Below are 22,016 nucleotides of genomic sequence, written 5' to 3'. Positions count from 1 at the left end.
GGGATTAACAGATACAAACTACCATATGCAAAATACAACAAGGTCCTACTGCATAACACAGGAACTATATTTGATATCTTATAATAACCTATAATGAAAAATAATATATATTTTATATGTATAACTGAATCTCTTTGTTGTACACCAGAAACTAACACACAATCCTGTAAATCAACTATACTTCAACTTTCTTTCAAAGTGTGTTCTACATACTCACACTCATATATGTGTTCTTACATTTATGGAAAAGAAGCTTCTGCTGACACCTCTGAGTACAGTTACATGGTCAGGAGTATTATTTGGTTTTCCAAAATAACTATTATGATACAAGACTGTAGAATCTCTTTGATGAAACTGGAAATAAAACTAGTCTCCACCCAATCATATTATTAAGCAATTACTCAATACAGCATGTTGGTATAGAAACATTATGGTCTTATTCCACTTATTTCTCCTTACTGAAGTCCATTTCCTCTATATTAAAAAGAGACCAACATATCAATATTATGATGAGTTGGGGCCCTTATGTAAGTTGAGTGTTCCAGCAAAAGCAGCAGGGAAGGGACCAGACCCTAGGACAGTATTGAGGCAGCTCTCCCCATGAGAGGGCAGGAGGGAGGAACTGAGGCAGAATGGGTGGGGTTCACATGGACACAGCCAGCAGGCGCGCGTCACAAGGACAGCGGACCTGCGGGCACGAAAACTGGCTCACGGGGCAGCACTGGCACCTACAGTAGACAGCTGCCGCAGAACATACACAGAAAGCTTCTAAGTGATTTCTCTCAGATATTTTACCAGTGGACTGATGGATGGGTCATTAATTTAACACAATCGCCACATGAAAGCAAAGAGAATCATCACTTTTAGAAAAGTAATCAGAAAATCACACTTAACTACTATTCTGGTCACGTATTGAATTCTGCACAGGCAACATCTCCTAACTCATCCATATATGTGGATTTATTTTTATTCTTCCGAGTGGCAGTCCAGATCAACTATGACCCTCCTCATTTTTATAAATACAATGAGGCAAGTTTTAGCTATTAAGCAGTAACAGGCATTCAGAGCCACAGACTGATTCAGAAATTTATAAATCTAAGTAGGAAGGGAGATAAAAATAAATAGGGAAAAGACAGAAGTTTATAACTCAAGAGGTATGTTTCTAATTGTTAGGCAATACAGTTAGGACAAGTCATTAGCCACTTACATCTGATTCCCAGTAATAAAGAAAGATTAGGCTCCTTGCCCTGAGCACGCTGATTAAGAATACTACACAATGCCTTCAAGTCAAGCAAACAATAGGACATTTCCTTGAACAGCTGATCAATCACACTCAAATCAAAGAGTGGCCTTTTGGAAAGGACGGTCTGCTGCCTGGACTGTTCTGATTCCTGGCCCTGATCCAATAAAGAGCAGCTCTCTTCTGTTTGTCTTTGGTTCTGCAGTGGATAAAGAAAACAAAAATCAGGCTGTCAGAACAGAGGAAAGCTACTCAAAAGCCATAAGGGTCAACATTCTCCCACCCAAGTCTATAAACAAAACAGTGAAGTCATATTACACGTACAGTAACCAAATTTAACTGCATACATGAAGTAAGAAAAATAAAAAGGGAGAGAAAAAGAATTCGAATACTGGAAAGGGTTCCTCTATGCCATCTGATGTCTGAGGGTAAATCTGAGAGACGAAACCTAAATTCCAACAGACTCTAGGGAGTCTCCCAAGGTCTCATATTAAAAGTACCTTGGTTGTGATGTAATTTGCTATGAGATTTATCCCCAGAATAGAAAGAACTGCAAAGAAAATTGAAACCTCATCCTGTAGTTTTATTGTTAGCAGCAACAGTGACTTACCTAATCTGAAACTATTTTTTGTACATTGAGAAAAAAGTATATATGTTACAGTGTTGCTAGGAACCAATTTTTTCAGTGTTAAGAGGAAAAGAAATAAAAAGTATAAAATCAAAGATGAAGAAAAAAGCCCAAACAACTTTCAACTGTTAAATCTGAATTAGAAGTATCAGTATGAACTCATGATTTATTATGCTCAGAAAAAGCTACACTCACTTCTTCCCCAAATTACCACAATTTATTCCTCATCCTGAAAATTACTAATTAAAGGTAAGTTTGACTAACTTTCCAGGTGGTACTGGAAATTTCAGAAAAGTCAAATAGCCTGGGTTGATGAGGAAAATACAATTTTTTATAGAAGAATGCCAGCTAATAATTGTAAAAGGAATGATATAAAAATTACTCTTTTTGCGGGGAGCCGAGGCTGCTGGACTCGCCCGGGAGGTCCGGGCGCACGAAGCGGGGCAGGGAAGTTTGCAGGTGTGGGTGTAGCGAGTGGCGTAGGGGACAGGGCGCCCCCGGGTCCACGATGCAGCCCCCGGATGATGCCGCAGTATTTTCCTTATATGATCGGGCCCCGTGACTGGCGGCGCCGCCGGCCCGGAGCCTGAGAGGATTATGAAAACGTGTCAGGCGAAATGGGGCCAGGGACCCGGGGGCTGGGAGGTTAGGGGGAGGCAGTTAGGCTAAGGTTTGGGTGTGGTTAGGGTGGCCCCTGCCGCTCTGCGAGCCCTGGTCGATGATGACGTGACCACTGCGCAATCTGAGTTCTGGGAACTAGGTGATGGAGCGTGTTCTGAGAACGGACTGAGACCGAAGAAAAGAAAAAAAAAAAAAAGAAAAAAAAAATTAAAAAAAAAAAATTACTCTTTTAATTGTCTAATGATTCAGATGATGATCATTGGTGGATGCTAAAACTATCAAGGGAAAGGGTGCTGGCATACTGGATATTCACACACTTGCCTAAGTATCAACCCCACAGATCTGCTGATTGCAGAGGCTAGTGTTACAGTGGAAAGAATCAGTCTGTCACCACCTCAATCCAGTGAGACTGGTATTTGTGACACTTACAGTGGGATAAGCAAACACATATAATTTGATGATGTGAAAAATACTTACAAAGTATTCATGCCAAAAAATGTTTGCAATGAGTCTAATATCCTTAGCTTTAACTTCTAGCTTACAAGAAATAAAGGGGTTGAGAATAAGATAAACGACACCATGAGGAAGCGATCAGACAAATCCAGTTATAACAAATCTGAGTCTATAAGACAAAAGGCCTGATTTTGTTAAGGAGAAGAAAAGAACTTTAGGTTTAAAAAGCAAAATGAAACACAACACACAGTCTGGATTGAATACTGGTTTTAATATTTGGCGAAGAAAGGCGGAAATTTTTCTAAGACAGGTAATACCAAACATCAAGGAAAATTATTATTCTTATATGGTGGGACAATGCTGAAATGGCACTGTCCCTAATTTTTGGAGATGTATTTCTAAGTATTTAGAGGAAAATGTCATGATGACAGCTCAAAAACTAAAATAAGTACTTTTTAATGTAACATGTCCTTAAATACAAGCCAAATATTAATATTTCATCTCATAATTAAATGAAGAAAGTGATCTGTTCCAGAGATGAAGTGTCTACATTGTACCTTTCTTAAGGATTTTCAAGGGTAACTTTGTTTATATTCAATTTATCCATCATTTCATGACTTGGGATCTAATCTCTATGTAACAGCTGACTTTGCTGTAGTTAAGTGTATGAAATTGTTTCTAAGACAATACAAAACTAAAAGCTTGTATTTTTATTATAATCTTATTAAGAAATCTAATGAATTTAATTAACTGGCACAACAAAATCAAGTCTTCAATTAAAAAATGATTTACGAATATGTACAAAACAGGCATTTCCTTTAACTTAAATAGGTACTGAATAATCCTTGAAAGCAATCTGAGTTTCTTCTACTCACATCAAGCAATGTTCTTAATCTCTGAAGGTTTCTTTCTTTCTTCTCCAGCTCTTCCATCATCTTTTGAGTAGTCAATTTTTCTTTAGAAAGTTTCCCTTGCATAGACTATGATAAAGAGAATTAGAAAGCAAAACATGTTAATGCTTAAAGCATAATGCAATTAGGTAGGCAACCAGGAATACTGGCTCTGAACACTTTAGATGTCCTGACTTCCCCAACCCCTTGGAAAATGAGGCCTCCACTTCTCAATTAACTCATATTACTTCTAGAGTGGATAGTTCCAAAGAGTGGGGGAGTGGAGAGGAAGGAAAAATATCATCTTTACCAAGTAAGTTTTAATTCTTGGTAAAACATGTTAAATTTAAAGGTGCAGTTTAATGCCATATTACAGTTTTTATTTTACTGATTCTCATTTATATACTGGGAGTGTATTAGCAAGTCTATACTTAAAAAATTGAGCAGGAAGGAATCCGTCTGCAATGCAGGAGATGTGGGCTCGATCCCTGGGTTGGGAAGATACGCTAGAGGAGAAAATGACAACCCACTTCAGTATTCTTGCCTAAAAAAATCCCAAGGACTGAGGAGCTTGGCAGGCTACAGTCCCTGGGGTCTCAAAGAGTCAGAAATGACTGAAGCAACTATGCATGGCACAACATACTTAAAAAAAAAAAAACAACCTTTTTCTTATGATTAATAAGCTACAAGATAATAAGATCATAAGACTATCCCTGTTTTCTATTATTTGAAACACAGCTAAACACCCCCTCTTGGTGTACAGTATTCCCGGCAGTGAATATAATGTTGAATTCAAGCCAAAGGTCTATTATGGGGTTTAGATAAACTAATCTCTCTCTTAACTCCATTATAAAATTATAAATTAACCAAACATGACACTATTGTGAGAAAATCTTGAGTATACCAAAGCAGAATATAAGATACTTTAAGAGCTCTTAAAGGGTTATTTCAGCAACATACCACAGAAGAACTTGTTATAAACCTTGTTCTTATCAGTGACTTTTTTCTATCAACTTTTCTCCTTTTAAACCACAAGATCAATAAATATGACTAGAGAAGAGATTTCATTTTTTTTTCCTTCAGGTCTGTATTTAGTCTCAACACTGAAAATACTTCAGAATGTTGACCACCTAATTAGCACACAACCTACTTTTTCCCCCTCACATTACCTCTGGATGGAATAAGAGGATGGTTGTCACCAGTGGTGAGATAAGACTCTAAATATAAAATGGTTTTCTCAGTAACACAGTATCTAACCTTTTTGCTTTTTAATTTCATTTGTCTGCTAAACTCTGTAAAAATATCATATTTAGTAGTTCAAAAGTTGGATACAAATGAATCAAGCTTTATAACAAGTACATTTTATTTCAAGGAAAAACTTCCTTTATATTGCACAAAAATGAGCTCCACAGCACAAAGTCACATGGGCTATTTGAGAATACATATTTTTGGGTACTGAAATTCCTTTGTAAGTGCACTTGACTGAATCAAAATCCATTTGATTGAATGATATGTTGGGATTTATTTACCTAGCCAAAAACCAATACTTACTGGCATGACAAGATTACTTGGCTGGAATCCAGAATTCATCCAAAATTTTCTTAAGACTTATGGCTTTATTTTATTAATATTGTAAAGAAAGGCATCACAAATAAACTACTCTAAATCTCATTTTAACAATGAAAACTGAATCCCAAAGAGGTATTTTCATAATGGTGTAAAACAATTATTTAAAAAACTATAGCTTTTTATTTTTATCATGTTGAATGTCACTAATAATTACCTAGTAAATTTGATTAATGTGTTACCACATAAAACTAAATTTAAGTCAGTGAAGAAAAAGGCAATCTTCTTCACCAGAATAAATTAGAAATGTTTGGCACTAGTGCTGTTTGTCACAAGAAGGAAAATTGAATTTTGGAACAATATTAGCATCAAGCTTACGTCATGTTGGCTGGGTTCAAAGGCACTAGCCAAGTGGCCCTTTGACAGAGTAAAGAGTTCACAGATACACTTATTCTAATAAGACCAAATGCTGTACTATTTATAGGATATTAGGTGTGAGTGCTATAGCTGCCTAACAGTTAACATTTCAGCTAAAAGATTACTTCTCTATTTCAAACTACATGAAAAAGCACATGTTTAAGAAAAAAATCAAGGGCAGGGGAATTTCAGCTAAGCTTAGAATAGAATTACTGAAGTTAACAATAAATTAATTTCTCTTTAAATAACAATTTAAAAACAACAATTTCTCTAAAAATAACAATTTCTCTTTAAATTTCTTGTTTAATAATGACTTAAGTCTAAGTTACTGATCTAAACAGGTATGTATCACAATCATTCTTGGAGTTGAATGTGGTTTTTAAATTCATTTGTTATTAATATTTTGATTTAAATATCCAGAAATGCTAACCATTTTTTTTTTTTGCCCTAAATACAGAGAGCCCAAATGAAGAAAAACCAAATGTGCCTTACTCAATGTATTCTACATACTTCACAAACCTAATTTAGGACAGAATATTTTGAAAGAATCTTATATCAGCAGTTTTGCTATATAAACACACACACGTAACCAACCCCACACTTCACCCCATCCCACACACAAGAGCTTCACAAATACATTCTTTCACATAATCATTCATTTAGCAAAAATATATCCACATCAGTGAACAAAACAAAAACACTTGGTCCTTGTGGAACTTGTACTAGGAGGAAAAAGGACAAAGAAAGTAAACATAATAAATATGTAAGTTATGTAGTATCACATATTAGAATTTGCCCAGTGCTCTGGAGAACAGACAGTGTGGTGATGGAGTGGGGGTGGAATCTCAAATGCCATAGAATAAGGGCTCATGGAAAGGATGACATCTGAGCAAAGTCCTGAAGGAGATGAGCGACTGTCCCACAGGTAACTAGAGAGTATGTTTCAGGCAGTGCAAAGGTTTTGAGGCAGACGGGGGTCTCTTCTGTGTGAGAAATAGCAAAGAGAGCTAGGATGACAGAACACAGTAAGAGATAAAGTCTTATAAAGCTTTTGAAATAAATGTATCGGGGAAAAAAAGGCATTTTATTCCTCTCAAGGAGCTAATAAGGCCACCATATAGTAGAGTGCAATGTACTAAAAAATTTCACTTTCAGGACAAAATTGCCAAATTGCACTTCGAGGTAACTGAGTAGAAGGTGCTTTCCACAGGAGATTAGTTTCCCAAAGGACTCCAGCTTAACTCTTTCATTCCAGGAAAACCCCTTAAAACAATTCTCTCCCCTATGGCTTATATTAATATAAGAAACAAATCAGACTTTTTTTTTTCTTCACTTTGAGGCAGCCAGGATTAATGCCCAAGGCACAAACTCTGAGGTCAGACAGACATGACTTAGAATCTCAGCTGAGACTTTGGGCACACCTTTCAAAATCTCAGAAACTTCATGTATAAAAATACACTCTTTCTTACTTTGTACGATTACTGTTGAGGTCTAGGGATAGTAAACATAAACCAGAAAGAACCATTCCTGTAACAGACAATATCATCGCCCAGAACCATCACTGACACCTCTTCATTTGGCAACAGACGTTCCACTTCTCACTTTGGCCTAAGTGTGGACAAATATTAAATCACTTTCCCTCATTCTTCCATACTGATAAAAGAGAGTTTTCAAAGTATTTTAAAACTAAGCTACAAATAAGGAATATGCAAGCCCCATAAAAATCGCATTTCTTAAGGTTTCTATTTTAATAATAATTAAAGATAGTGTCCAGCTCAGATTCCTTTAACTATCATCTTGCTACTTGAAGTAACATTACAAACCATCTGCCTGAGAGTTCTGCTTTTAGCATGATGACATGAAGAGCTGCTCAGATGGTCCCCAAGGAAACTGGTGAAAAATCATTTAAGTGTATAAATCCTTTTAATGAGAACACTTTTTAATGTGTTAGAAAAAAACAAGTAAACAAGTAAACCTTTTTACTTTGTATGTCCTCTGCCAAAAGATTATAATGGTAACATAAAATGGTAAGATTTCACTGGAAACAAAGTTACATGGGTGAAATGTACTTTTGAGAAATAAATAGGAAGGAAGGTAATAATGCCCAAAGAAGAACTCATTTACACTCAGACTGTAGCCAGGTTTATGGAAATGATGGGAAACATTCTCCTGCAAAATGTCTTTTCTGTTGTACACTGACAGAAGAACCTTTTAAGAGAAGCCAGTTTAGCTACACTGGTTTTGTGGATAAAAGTATTTCTAAAGGATCAACTAGTAATCAAGGTATTGTGCCAGTTAACATTATTACCTTGACAGCGGAACAAAACAGATACATCTGCGTTTTTATAGCACTGAATTTCAAAATTAGTGTACACTTTTACATGAAGTAAAACCTTTTTTATATTCAACAACAAATACATTATAATTGGTAGAAGACTGAGTTCTCCCCAAACTTCAAAGTTGTGAATCAATAAACTTGTCACTGACCTAAATCATTTGTTTGACTTCTGATACACAGCACCGAAGAATTGATGCTTTTGAAATGTGGTGTTGGAGAAGACTCTTGAGAGTCCCTTGGACTGCAAGGAGATCCAACCAGTCCATCCTAAAGGAAATCTGTCCTGAATATTCAATGGAAGGACTGATGCTGAAGCTGAAACTCCAGTACCCTGGCCACCTGATGCGAAGAACCGACTCATTGGAAAAGACCCTGATGCTGGGAAAGATTGAAGGCAGGAGGAGAAGGGGACGACAGAGGATGAGATGGCTGGATGGCATCACTGACTCGATAGACAAACTCGATGGAGTTTGAGCAAGCTCCAGGAGTTGGTGATGGAGAGGGAAGCTTGGTGTGCTGCAGTCCATGGGGTTGCAAAGAGTCAGACATGACTAAGCGACTGAACTGAACTGAACACATCTTAGCCACCAAAAGTTCAATGCCAAAGGACAAAGCTGACTGTCCTTAATTTGCACTGAGATAGTTTTTATTAGATTTACTTTTTTGGAAAATGTTACCAAATAAAATAGAAATTCCTTTCATTGTGGTCCATGAAAAGAAGTTAGATAACGGCTGAGGAAACCAACCATCTCTCGATTTGAATGGCTTATAGAACAACTGAAGGAATACACGTTAAAAAGTATAACCTCTGTGAATCAATCCAATAAATCCACATACTTGCTGAACTGGACTAGTATTTGATCACACTGATAGATCACTTAACACGGTCAAAAGACAAAGCAGACTGTCCATAAATTCTGACACTCAAACCACTTATGTGATTCTTTTTTATTTCCAGCTTTGAGAATACTCCAATCAGGAGATATAAAAATAAAAATGTATTCGGCATAACTTGTCCAATGGTCTCCTATCACCTGAAGAATAAAATACGAAGATCCCTTGTGTGATCTGGCCCCGGGCTACTTTCTCCCACCCCGTCAGCTCTCGCTGGGTCTCACAAGCAGGGCTCTCCACACCAGCCGCCTTGCTGCTCGTCGGGGAGAACACTCGGGGCACGGCCACACCCAGGGCACTGGCTGCTCTCTCTGCCTGGAATGTTCTTCCCCTGGTTAACTCCATGCAGATCTACGTCCAAATGTGACTTCGGGGAAAACTTCATGGCCGCTGTATCTAACGCAACATGATCTGTCACTGCCCTCTATCCTTTTTTTCTTTGTTTTTTAAATAATATTTCTACTCAGGGCTTCCCTGGTGGCTCAGTTGGTAAAGAATCTGCCTGCAACGTGGGAGACGTGGGTTTGAACCCTGGGTTGGGAAGATCCCCTGGAGAAGGGATGGCTACCTAGTCCAGTACTCTGGCCTGGAGAATTCCATGGACTGGGTAGTCCATGGGGTCACAAAGAGTTGGACACAGCTGAGACTTTCACTTCACTTCTCTACTTGGCATTATACTTCCATTTCTCCAACTCACCCCACTAAAACGGCCAGGGACTTGCTTTGTTCACTGATGAACCTCCGGTGCTAAGAACAGCACCTGGCAAAAATGCAGGGGCTCAGTAAATATTTGGCAAATCAATAAAAGAATGAAAATCCACTTAATCTACTAATTTTGGTTTGTATTATGGGTCAGACACCCTAAGCTCTAGATAGTAGGTGATCTACAGTAGTCTCCACAGTATGAAGAAAATAAGGAGGAGGAACAGACACAAATATGCACAGTGTTATACTTTGATAATACAGAAAAATAACATATAGAATTAGTAGGAGGGGGTGGGTTCTTGCTCAGTCACAATGAACTAAAAACAGTCCATTGTCTATAAATAGTATATCATTGATGATCTTATTCAAATGTGTTCTCAGTAGTAGAGATACACTACACCCAGTTGAAAAGAGGCAAGGTAAGGAACAGAGAACAATTTTTTGAAGAAATGATTTACCAAGAATCATTTTCATTTGAAAAAACTGAAAGATTAATATTAAAGAATTTAGCATTGTCATCTCAAGTGTTATGAATATTTTTATAGAAAACATATATGCTTTAATATTTTTAGATATGTAACTGAGCATACAGCTAGGTTAAAAATGTATAAATATTCCTTACCTGAATTTCCAAAATCATCCTGTTAATCTCATCTTGTTGGCTATCTATTATCTAGAACATAGGAAATATATCAGTCTGAATCCATTTTTTTTCATTGCTTTTTTAGAACTACTAAATTTCAAGAAAACTAAAGCACACAGAATCATGAATTTTTAAAAAAAATCAAAATGTGACTTTTTTTTTTTTTACAAAAGTATTTATACAAAGTATCCTTTAAATAGCCATATGATTTGGATCACACATATAAAAAACTGCAAATGCCTTACTCCAGTTCTTGATAAACCTTTAATCTTTACATTTTATAAAAACAAATTTGAGGAACTTCCCTGATGGTCCAGTAGCTAAAACTCTGTGCTCCCAATGCAGGGGAGCTGGTTTTGATCCCTGGTCAGGGATAGATACCACCCCAACCAAGAGTTTGATGCCACACCTAAGGATCCTGTGAGCCACAAATAAGACCCGGCGCAACCAAATAAATAAATATTTAAAAAAATAGTAAGTTTGAAACAGATTTTGAATAATTTAGGAAAGAAAAAGATATCCTTTTGTTTTTGCTAAGAAATAACATAACTTCTTTAGTTTCGATTTAATTTAAAGTTACTTAAATTGTTATTTTCTTTCCTAATAAAGACATTCAAACTAAAAATTCTGTAAAAGCTGCTAAATATTAGTAAAAATATAAATCAAATAAAGTAAATAAGTTATACATACACACATACATCTACAGATTTCACTATCAAAGTTCACTACTAAAGATATGAACTGACCTTATTGGCATTCTCATTTTGTTCTCTCAGGTTATCATTTTCATTCTGAAGCTGTTTTGCATCTAACATGGGAAGGCGAATTCCATCTTCAAGGCATCTTTCTACTTTTTGCTGCAAACTGTTTTAGAGACATAATTATATGAAGAAAATAAGCTCTGTGTGCTGATTTTGGTAGATGACTTCAACATAAATGAAGTCTCTTCTTAGGGTCTCTAACATATTTTAAGTAAGCAATAATAAAAACCTACAGAGAGTAGATGAGTAAGTTTGAGTACTTACATTTCTTACAAGTAAAAAATATAATGGAGGTAGATCATCTTTTCAGAAATAGCAAATGTGAGACCACATTCGCTTAGTATGTGAGATCCTTCAGGACCCTAATCTGAACTCTGCAATCTGAACTCTGTTCTTTCCCTTCTTCCCAAAAGGCGTGCTCCTTGATTAAGGAATGTGGTAGGGAGTTCCTTGACTGTGGTAGAGAGCCTAAGAATATGGATATGTCTTTTGCCCTTCATTTTGAGTTCAGCAAAAATTTGTTCACAAAGATATCTGTTACCTAATCAGCAGAATTACATTTCTCCTTCATGAATGAGAACAACAATCCAGTTCCTTTTTACAATAATCTGCATTTCTATCAACAGCTTTTTTAAATTTCCTTCAGCATTCTTATTAACTTTATTCTGAACCTGGGACGTAATAGACTGGAAAGGTCAGGTTCATTGTTTATTCCTTTAGGGAATTCTCTCGATCTTTTAATTGGGAGCGGTTCCTTTGCTTCTGCATTTTACTCATATTTCTCTAACTGTATGAGTTTAGGAGAAACAGTTACTTAGAGGTCTTGAGGGGCTGTTTTGTGCGAGTATCTCTGTGTAGTCTGTCTGAATATAATTTTTTTGACGCAAGGGCTGTTTTTAGTGTGGATTTCTGCCACGTCTTTGCTCAGTGTGTGTTGGCCCAACAGGTATGATCGGTGTTGTAATGGCCAGAATCTGTACTGGATGTTGAGTGGGGCCTCCTCTTTGAAAAGCAATAATCTTATACATTTATTATGTGACATAACAGTTCCTCATGCTATGCTTGGCACAGAGTTGCATTTATGAGGAAACAATAAAAGGAAGCCCTTCTGGTATATTAAGAAAAAAAGATAAGGGGCGGGGGGAGGTGTCAGCTTTGAGAAAGGAAGAGTAGTATTGTTTAGGTTAAAAGAAACTATGCCATTAACAACAACGACCCAAACCAAACCAAAACAGCAAGACACCTAGAAATAGTTTTACTTCAGCATGTAGTCATATTCAAGAGTTGCAGCCTACTAAAAGAAACAGAATTCCTTTAATGTGGATTTTTATATTTTCATTATTTTCCTCTTTCAACTATTATGGCTGTCATGTTTTGTCTCCCCTTCCACATCCCTCAAAAAGAAGAAATACCATATCTAGTCTGTGGACACAGAATTGACAGTACGAAATAGTACAATGAGGTATTCAGATGTGTTCATAAATAATGGCACCAGAGAAGTTTTCACATATAACAAATACACTGTACGGCTTTGTAATATACTGTTACTTGTCATAAAAGTATCTGCTTCTTCAGTCTAAGAGTGAAAAAATATGTTATTTCTATCTCAGAATGTTTTTGTCCCAATTCAGAGTTAAGATACCATTTCTATGTATTTATTATAAACATTTCAAGAAAAATAAATTACATCAAAACTATTAAGGCTTTTCATTAAAAAGAAAACAAGAGAGTCAGTGATGTAGAAGGAAAAATGTACTCTGTCATGTAAAAATATCAAAAAAGTATTCCTTCATGTACACATTCTCATTTTGTTTATGTTATAAAGCATGCTCATTTAGAAAAGTAATAAATCTTTTGAGCAGCAAAGGTACCAACTACTGCATTACTATGAATTCCTTCCACATATTTCACTTAGATTTCATTTCTAAATGAAAAACTTTTGCCTCATTTTTAAATCCCAAAAGTTCTTACATATTCACAAAACAGGAAACTTGGGAATAGTATATAAAAACAGATCAATGTAATGATATAATTTATAGTCACATACTGCTGCTAAGTCACTTCAGTCGTGTCCGATCTGTGTGACCCCTCAGACAGCAGCGCACCAGGCTCCGCCATCCCTGGGATTCTCCAGGCAAGAACACTGGAGTGGGTTGCCATTTCCTTCTCCAATGCATGAAAGTGAAAAGGGAAAGTGAAGTCGCTCAGTCGTGTCCAACTCTTCGAGACCCCATGGACTGCAGCCCACCAGGCTCCTCTGCCCATGGGATTTTCCAGGCAAGAGTGCTGGAGTGGGTTGCCATTGCCTTCTCCTATAGTCACATAATACATCTTAAATTCTTCTGAAACTTAAGGAATACTAACTACATCATATAGTTGAGGAAACTGAAATAACACTTCTACCCCCAAAGTCAGCTGACACTATAGGCATACAAGCGCTGAAGAATTTTAGAACACCTTCTCTGGTCCTTTATGTTTATTAGAAATCAAGAGAACTTTCCTGGGATGATGTCATCTCAGGATCAAGAAACTGAAAATATGGAAAATGAATTCTGTAATGCACTAAACTAAATCTTTCCAAATCAAGAATACCAAGCTCAATGTTCTCCAAAAGCATAATAAAAGAGAAAATCAAAATAAAAGAGAAGGTATAAAATCATATTAAATATGTAAAAGCACACAATGGAACAAAACAAACATTCAAATTATTTTCAGGTGTTCCTAGATCTACTCATAAAAACACAGCTTGAGTTTATGACTGTAACACTCTATAAAACAACAAATGCATTATCCCTTGGCCTTTTGCCCTAAGATTAAAGAAAGATACACGGTTGAATTAACAGAGGTCAGGAAGCTGTTGCGACTAGAGAATAGGATATAAGATGTGGAGTGATAAAAAGAAATTTAAGATCAAGAAAGCAGAAAACAGGAGAAAAATAAAGGTAGAGTCAAAGGTGTATGGATTTTTTTGAAGCTGAGATTAGAGACACTGAGGACTGAATTGTCCTAGAAATCAGAGGTTTTCTGCACTGAAATCCAAGGGAAAAATGTAGACCACACATATTTAAGACTTAGAAAATAGTAGTAAAGCCATATTAACATAGAATTACCTGAAGGATTTTCACTAAAAAAGTTATGCTGAGTTATATATAATTGATACAAGCATTAAGAGTGTCTTAAATTCAGTTTTTTGTTGCTTTGTTGTTTTCCTCTTTAGGATAGTTTTCCTACTAACAGTTGACCATCTATTAAGGTTTTTTAAGTTTTAAAAAACAGAGTATATGTTGATGAATATACAGCCTAGTTTTCTAGGTTTTTCAGGAATCCAGTATCAATTTTCATTTACATTAACAAAATATACAAGCAAATAACATGCACTGGAGTCCTACCTGATTAAATTAGAAGAGTCCTGTGAGCTGAGAGAAATGTGAGAAAACTTGGAAGGTACCTGGCAAAGAGCCACATCTGTTACTCTGCAGTCAGGTGAAATGGGACCAGTTAGGACACTCTGACAGGTCCCATTAGGGAGTGCAGTCCGGCTGCTCCTCTTTTTGTTATTTAGAATTTTTACGTATTCTTTGACAAAGCCGTTAGATAAAGGGTTTGTGTTAATGCTTCCTGTTTTCAATTGGTGTCTTTTAAAAAAACTATTCTCATCTAAAATTATCTAAAACCAAGATGTCAGTACATTGGATCAAATAAATTGCAACTGAGACAAACTGTTTTGATGACATAATACATTTAGTTATCAACAGTACATCTTTAAGAAAAATAATAGAGCACTAATTATAAATTAACTCATTTTAAGTGAAAATACTCTTTGAAAAATAAAGAATAAACTAAAAATAACATAAAAGGATTACTGAGGGTTTCTTACCTTTGAACTGTAGTTACCAACTCCTTTTCTTTCTTTTTCTGGCATATGAGCTGTGCCTCTTTTTCTTGATACTGTTTTTTGAACTCTTCAAGCTTTTTTTCCACATCTATCAAAGTCTCTTGCAAATTCTTATTTTTTTCTTCTAGAACTTGAAGCTAAAGAGAAATTTTTTAAAAGTTCATAACACAAAGAATATTAAATGTGTTCCTACTAGAAATCAATACCAGGCTCTCAAGAATTAGTAGACTGATTGTTAAAATCACACTAACTTCATCTCAGGTATAGAACTTAACACTTGATCTCTTCCTTTGCATAAAAGGGAGCTGAGAGAATGGGATTATGGAGAAGAGGCGAATACAGTCAGAAATTTCTGGAAGCCATAGAGAGAAAGGTGAATAATCTCAGTTTATGGGTATAATTCTATTTTTAATTATGGCAAAATATACCTCATATAAAATCTACCATCTTAATAACCATTTTTAAATGTATAATTCAGTAGAGTTCAGTACATTCACATTGTCATAAACTAATCACCAGAACTCTCTTCATCTTGCAAAACAAAGTTTCTACCCACTAACAACTCTCCATCTACATCTCCCCTCAACCCCTGGCAATCACCCTTTGACTTTCTGTCTCTAAGTCTCTATGAATTCAATTACTTTAGGTACCTCATACCTATTTTCTCTGATTCATATATCTTTAATCTATTTATCTTTGTGATTGGTTTATTTCACTTAGCAAATGGCCACAGGTTCACCCATGTTGCAGTATATGTAAGAAAGTTGTTCCTTTTTAAGGCTATAATGTATGTATACATATATATAATGTATGTTATGACATCCACGATGTCATCCATTCGTCCACGGATGGACACTGGAGCTGCCTCTACATTGTGACTACTGGAAATAACGCTGTTATGAACACACATTGTTCTCAAACATCTATTTGAGACTCTGCTTTCCATTATTTTTAGTATACGCCCAGAAGCAGAATTAATGGAGCACACAGTAACCCTGTTTTTAGTATTTGTGAGGACTCTCACACGGTTCACAACAGTGGCTGCACCACACTACATTCCCACCAACAGTGCATGAGGAATTAGAATTTCTCCACATCACCACCAACGCTTGTTACTTTCTGCTTTTTAGACAATTAGCCTCTAATGGGTATAATGTGGTATGAACATACATTTTAAAATCTATAGTCCTCTCTGTTCCTGCTCAAACCTTGTGGGTCCTTCTTTAGTTCCTTCATGATATCACCCTCTCTTAGTTTTACAACTTATAAATTAATGTAAACACAGAGTGTGCTGTAGGTCTAAAGTCTACCGAATAACGATACACCATGGATTAGATCAATGATTCTCATCCCTCCACTCCCTGCAGGAGACATCTGGAAAAGTCTGTAGACATTTTTGGTTTAGTGGGAAGAGAAGGTTGTTAAGCATCCTTTAATGCTCAGGATAGAGTCAAACAACAAAATACTACTTGCCCTCAAATATCAATAGTATGGAGATTGAAAATCCCATGATCAGAAAGACTTTAAGACTAAAGAGTAGGTTTAATGGACTACTCTAAATTTGTAGCATTTACAAATAAGGCCTCATGGGGAAAGGCTTTACCAGAGTTGGTAAACGGACTTTGGATGAGATATTGCTAAGAAAGGAAAACAGTCAGAAGTCAGAGGAGTGAATGGAGGTCATAGATTAAAGTATAAGAAAGAATTTATGGAAAGATTAAGAAGAATGATGAAAACAAGACAAATATCTAGAAAGACGTCCAGAAAGGTCTTGTTAAGCCTCGGTGGCTCCCAGAGAATACTGGGAAAAGTCAGAACTGAGGTGCATGTGGTGTGTGCATGGAGTGGGGTGTCAGTGGTTTAGAAACTATCTTTTAGAGTAGAACAGTGAGAGAGTTAAGACACAGGTTCATTAGGCAGGAAACCGCATATTAATTAAGAAAAAGAAAGATCTATTCATGCTTAAATGAACAAAGTTTCTAATTAAAGTTAATCCTAAAAACAGCAATTAAGCACACAGATTTAACTTACAATTAGCCAAATATACAACCAAAAATTTTAATTATAAAAATTTACAAAATGAATGAAAAACTATAAATTTCAGATGTCAAAAGAGTAAATTCAAGAAAGAATATGTTTCCTGCCATTTAAAGATCAGCATTTTATTTCATGTTACCTGTAGACTCTGACTCTGCACATCATCAAGAGTTGGAAGATCAGCCAGATACTTTTCCAAGGTCTCAATTCTTCTCTGCTTTTCTTTATTCTGTTCAGACTCCTTCTGGCATTTCTTTTTCAAGCTACTGATGTACCTATCTCTGGTTTTAAGCTAAAGAAAAAGATTAAGAATCTTTAGTGGTTTTGTGTCAAAAAAATAATAATCATTATTATTATTATATAAACATCCTAATCTTAGACATCACTGAATTTGCCAACAGTTACAGATATAGCTAACATCACTTCCAACTTACGTATGAGTTACCTTATTTCGTAAATTCTAAGATTCACATTTTTGCAAATTCTCTTATCACTGAAATTAAGAGTTTGGGAATTTTTTATTTGCTTTGCAACTGATGATGTTTTATAAACTGCAGTCAGCCAGGCTGCAAGAATGATATAGTTTTTATTGTCTGCACATGTGCAAATCTGGTCAAGACTATTCATATCTTTGTCATTTCAACAGTATTATGTACAAGTTGAAAGAGTGCTAAGTTTAAATGGCATTTAAAATACTTTCGAAATGTTACATTATAGTTTGGCATTGAAAAACTAATTTTATATAGTTTGGCATTGAAAAACCAATTTATTTTGGCATTGTTTCTGTCTTGGTACCCAGAAAGACAGAAACAGTTTCAGGGTATAATTCTGAAATCAGTGAAGCAAGTATTCATCTCTGGAATGATGACTTTAATTTATTTCTTGCAAAGTTATGTGCAATGTTTTATGTGAATTAAGAAAAGAAGATATCTGTAAGTAATTAAAGCTTTTTTGTTACTTACAGACAAAGGAATTGCTTATCGTGTAACAAATAAAGCAATGCAATCAAAGCCAGGACACTTATCAAAATGATCAAATACTTAAGAATAAATAATGGGAATAGTGAGAGTAATCCACAGCTCAAGCAAGGCTGTTGTTAAAGCACTGTGTCAAACTGAACTTGCAGCATATCTTCCTTCCAAAAATTATATAAAATAAAAACGTACCTTATCAATGCCACCCTAGGACTGATGAAATACATTAACTGAACACCTACTAGAGAACATATACAATTCATACTACTAGTAAATCCCAATTTGTACAGGTTGAACCTCAGATTTTCATGTGTTATTTGTTTTTGCCTTTCCACCTGAAATACACAAATCTTTAGATTCTGTAGATACTACTGCTACAGCTCTTTCATACTCAAGATCAATTAAAAACAAAGCATATACAAAGAGTTGCCTAAAAAGTAAACTCTAGACTATGTTTACTTTAAATTGCCTGTCTTTCAGACATTTAATATTATTTCACAAGTTTACAGGGTTCTAAAATAACTTAATAGCCTTTTCTCATACTCACCATGGACATAAGTAGTAATTAGTAGTATAACGGATTACTCCTCCAAATTTTATAAAAGCTAATGCTTGGCCACAATCTAGTTTCTTTTGTGCTTTATCTAATTTCTCCCAGGTCCAGTGTATAACAACTTTTATTAAAATAATTTCAATTAGAAAAACACATCACATCTTATTTCATCTATTTATTCCATTAATAAAATTAGGATCCACTTAGTTCTTTGGGTAAGGAGCAACACTGGTAAAACAGACAAATCCTAATATGTGCTGGGGCTTTCTGAGGACTAAAATCAAGGTGCTGGTGTGACAATTTAACCTGTTCTCTACCAGAACTTACGGACACTGGCACTGGTTGTGCCCGGAAAAGACCACACAATCCTGTTTTCGCCTTAGCAAACGACCCTGTAAGTTACGTAACTAACCAGTCCACTTTTACTGCATGCTCCCTAATTACACTTCATGTTTAGCTGTCTTAAACGTGACATAACTGTGACCTCAGAAAGGAGCCACTAGAGTAACATAGTCACGCTGTCTTCTGCCATGCAAAGGCATCCGAGGTATCTTCTTTTCCTCTGGTTAGTCAACTCTCTTCTTTGCTTCATGTCAAGCTTGCTGCTCTGGATCACAGATCTTGGCCAACACTTGATCAAACATCATCTCTGTTATGTGTGACCACAAGCAGCTGATCACACATAATTATTGGATCTAGTTTTCTTGTTTTTCTTTACCCTGCTGACTGATGAGAAGTTCTCTATTTTCTGGTTTTTGTTTATTTAAAGTTTTGTGTTTCAGATTAACAGAGGTCACTGAATTTTGAACTCCAGTAATTACCTACGGGTAAATGAATTGATGCTTTCAAACTGTTGGGCTGAAGAAGACTCTCCAGAGTCCCTTGGTTTGCAAGATCAAACTAGTCAATCCTAAAGGAAACCAACCCTGAATATTCAAATAATTGGACAGACTGATGCTGAAGCTCCAATATTTTGGCCACCTGAGGCAAAGAGCTGACTCAATGGAAAAGACCCTGATGCTGGGACAGACTGAAGGCAGGGGGAGAAGGGGACGACAGATGAGAGGGTTGGATGGCATCACTAACTCAGTGGACATGAGTTTGAGCACTCCAGGAGATGGTGAAGGACAGGGAAGTCTGGCAAGCTGCAGTCCATGCAGTTACAAAGAGTTGGACATAACTCCGCGACTGAACAACAGTAACAAAAAATGAAAAGAAAGTAAAATGGAAAGGGTTAGTCACTGAGTCATGTCTGACTCTTTGTGAGTCTATGGACTGCAGCCCTCCAGGCTCCTGTGTCCATGGAATTTTCCAGGCAAGAATATTAGAGTGTGTAACCATTCCCTTCTCCAGAGGATCTTCCCAACCCAGGGACTGAACCTGGGTCTCCTGCATTGCAAGCAGATTCTTTGCTGTCTGAGCCCCCAGGGAAGCCATCAGATGAGACAATGCTAATAAATCTTTCTTATTTCAGTTATGAAAAGCTAAGATTTTTCTTTCAAGGAGGTACTATGCAATACTGAGATCATTCCTTGAAGGCAATAGGAGAGTCCCATTTTAGAAGAACTTTACAAACAGATTTATTTTTCTTTATTTTAAATACAATTATTAGAACAAAATAGACTAGGGAGAAAGTATGTTCCTCTAATTTTTTTTATAAATCATTATTAGAACCAAGGCAGCAAACAAAGAGTTAAATTGTCTTGAATTTTACTTCTAGCTTTTCAACAATTTCTATCTACCATGTAAAATGTCAAATTTTTTTTGGAAGATAAAAAATTTTAGCTTATGTGTGTGTGTGTGTGTGTGTGTGTGTATACACACATATATATCTATACTGACTCAAAAATATCAAAGACTTCCTTATCAATAGTGCCAATCTTGTCTACAGAAAATCATGGTGACTGCCTTAAGATCACCTGAATGGAAGGTCAGTTAATAGAATAATAAGTTGAGTGTAACAAGAGAAGTCTGAAGCCAGTTCCACAACTAAGTAGCTGCTTAAGATGATTTTTAAATGATACTATAATGGAATGAGATGAAGTATGTGAAAGGCAGAAAGGTCAAATAAATGTACAGATATATTGTGTATATATAGGCATTTGGCTTTCAGTTACTTATTCTATTCAAGGGCTTCAGCTTAAATAACTTGAAGTCATGTGCTTCTGAAAGAAAAACCATTTTTATTTCATTTAGCAATCCTTCATACCACACATGACAAAGATACAGGACCCAAAAAGGAAAAGGAGAAAAGTTATTGGTGTCACATCTCAGCATAGGTAACTAAAAAGAGCTTTACTATTATTTAGAAAGACATAATATAATATACAATGCTATTTTTGTTTCTCAAAAAAAATGCCTGGATTTTTGTCGATAGCACAGGGTTTCTCAAAAGTTACTATAAAACTATTCACTTTAGTATAATAAACTTGGTAAGACACCTGGCATACAGGAGATAACAAAAAAATCGTATGCTGAAGGAATGCCCTTGGCTTATTCAACTTTATTAAAAATACCTACCTTTTCCTCCAGTTTCTTCTTCTCGTCACTAAATTGGCTTATTCTCTGTTTGAGAAACTGATTGAGCTGTAAAACTTCCTTCTCAGTAGATGCAAGCTTTTGCTCAAGTTCCTCGTGCTGGGAATGGGATGCTGACTGGTCTGAAAACGGAGTCTGGAGAGAGGTGTTCTCATATTGTGGCTATTCAGAAAGAGAAACACACAGGCAAGGCTTTAAAAGTTTACTTGTCCTGAACCAATGGAAAGAAACTGGAAATGAGGGACAGGACAAAGAGCACACACAGCCTTTAATGACAGACCTCGGCATAAATCCCAGCTCTCCTGCTTCCCAGTTATGTGCCATGATCAATTCAAATTACCTACCAGGGCCAAGTGACATGAAGTTCCTAGCACAAGGCAGAAGCTAAATAGAAAGTAGTTATTATTTGGTTAAAAGGCATAATTAGAATGTAAAAAGTACATTATAAAGAAGTAAAAGTTCTGGGGAAATAAAGACTAAAGAAGTCTTTTCTCACAGGTGGTCATTTTTAGCAAACAGGTAAATAAGACATCCCTAATAAAGTTAATACATACCAATAAATACATATCAATAAGTATTAATAGAGTGCTTCCCCTAACCAGAAAGTAAGGCTCATAAAATCAGGAATTTTTGTCCATCTTAATTGTGCTTTTATCCCTATTTCATAGAGCAGGGACTGGGCACAAGATGAGTTCAAAAATAATTGCTAAATGAACAAATGTATTATTCCCTTCATGAGCAAGGCTTTAAAGGAGAGTCAGACAAGAGCTGAAAGAGAGAAGATAAAGGCAAATGATATATCTGATAAGAGGTTAATATCCAAAATACACAAAGAACTCATACAACTCAACATCAAGGAAGAA

General features: G+C 36.0%; 1 protein-coding gene and 2 non-coding genes across 4 annotated transcripts in view; 2 read left to right on the top strand and 1 right to left on the bottom strand.

Moving 5' to 3' along the window:
- CEP85L (centrosomal protein 85 like) overlaps positions 1 to 22,016 on the bottom strand; it is a 143,645-nt gene that overhangs the window by 13,295 nt on the left and 108,334 nt on the right. For both annotated transcript variants that reach the window (XM_043439699.1, XM_043439698.1), the window contains exons 6-12: positions 21,136 to 21,315; positions 17,228 to 17,380; positions 15,034 to 15,188; positions 11,142 to 11,259; positions 10,375 to 10,425; positions 3,818 to 3,922; positions 1,208 to 1,439 (exon numbers count right to left, since the gene is read on the bottom strand). In XM_043439699.1, the coding sequence (XP_043295634.1) occupies positions 1,208 to 1,439; positions 3,818 to 3,922; positions 10,375 to 10,425; positions 11,142 to 11,259; positions 15,034 to 15,188; positions 17,228 to 17,380; positions 21,136 to 21,315 (994 nt within the window). The remainder of the gene's footprint in view (positions 1 to 1,207; positions 1,440 to 3,817; positions 3,923 to 10,374; positions 10,426 to 11,141; positions 11,260 to 15,033; positions 15,189 to 17,227; positions 17,381 to 21,135; positions 21,316 to 22,016) is intronic.
- LOC122422995 lies at positions 2,363 to 2,505 on the top strand. Its single transcript, XR_006264073.1, has one exon.
- On the top strand, positions 2,581 to 2,663 carry LOC122422993. Its single transcript, XR_006264071.1, has one exon.

Source organism: Cervus canadensis, chromosome 20, assembly GCF_019320065.1.
Source record: "Cervus canadensis isolate Bull #8, Minnesota chromosome 20, ASM1932006v1, whole genome shotgun sequence".
Taxonomy (NCBI): domain Eukaryota; kingdom Metazoa; phylum Chordata; class Mammalia; order Artiodactyla; family Cervidae; genus Cervus; species Cervus canadensis.
The sequence above is the reverse complement of the archived record's forward strand: the minus strand, read 5'-3'. Positions and strand labels throughout refer to the sequence as shown.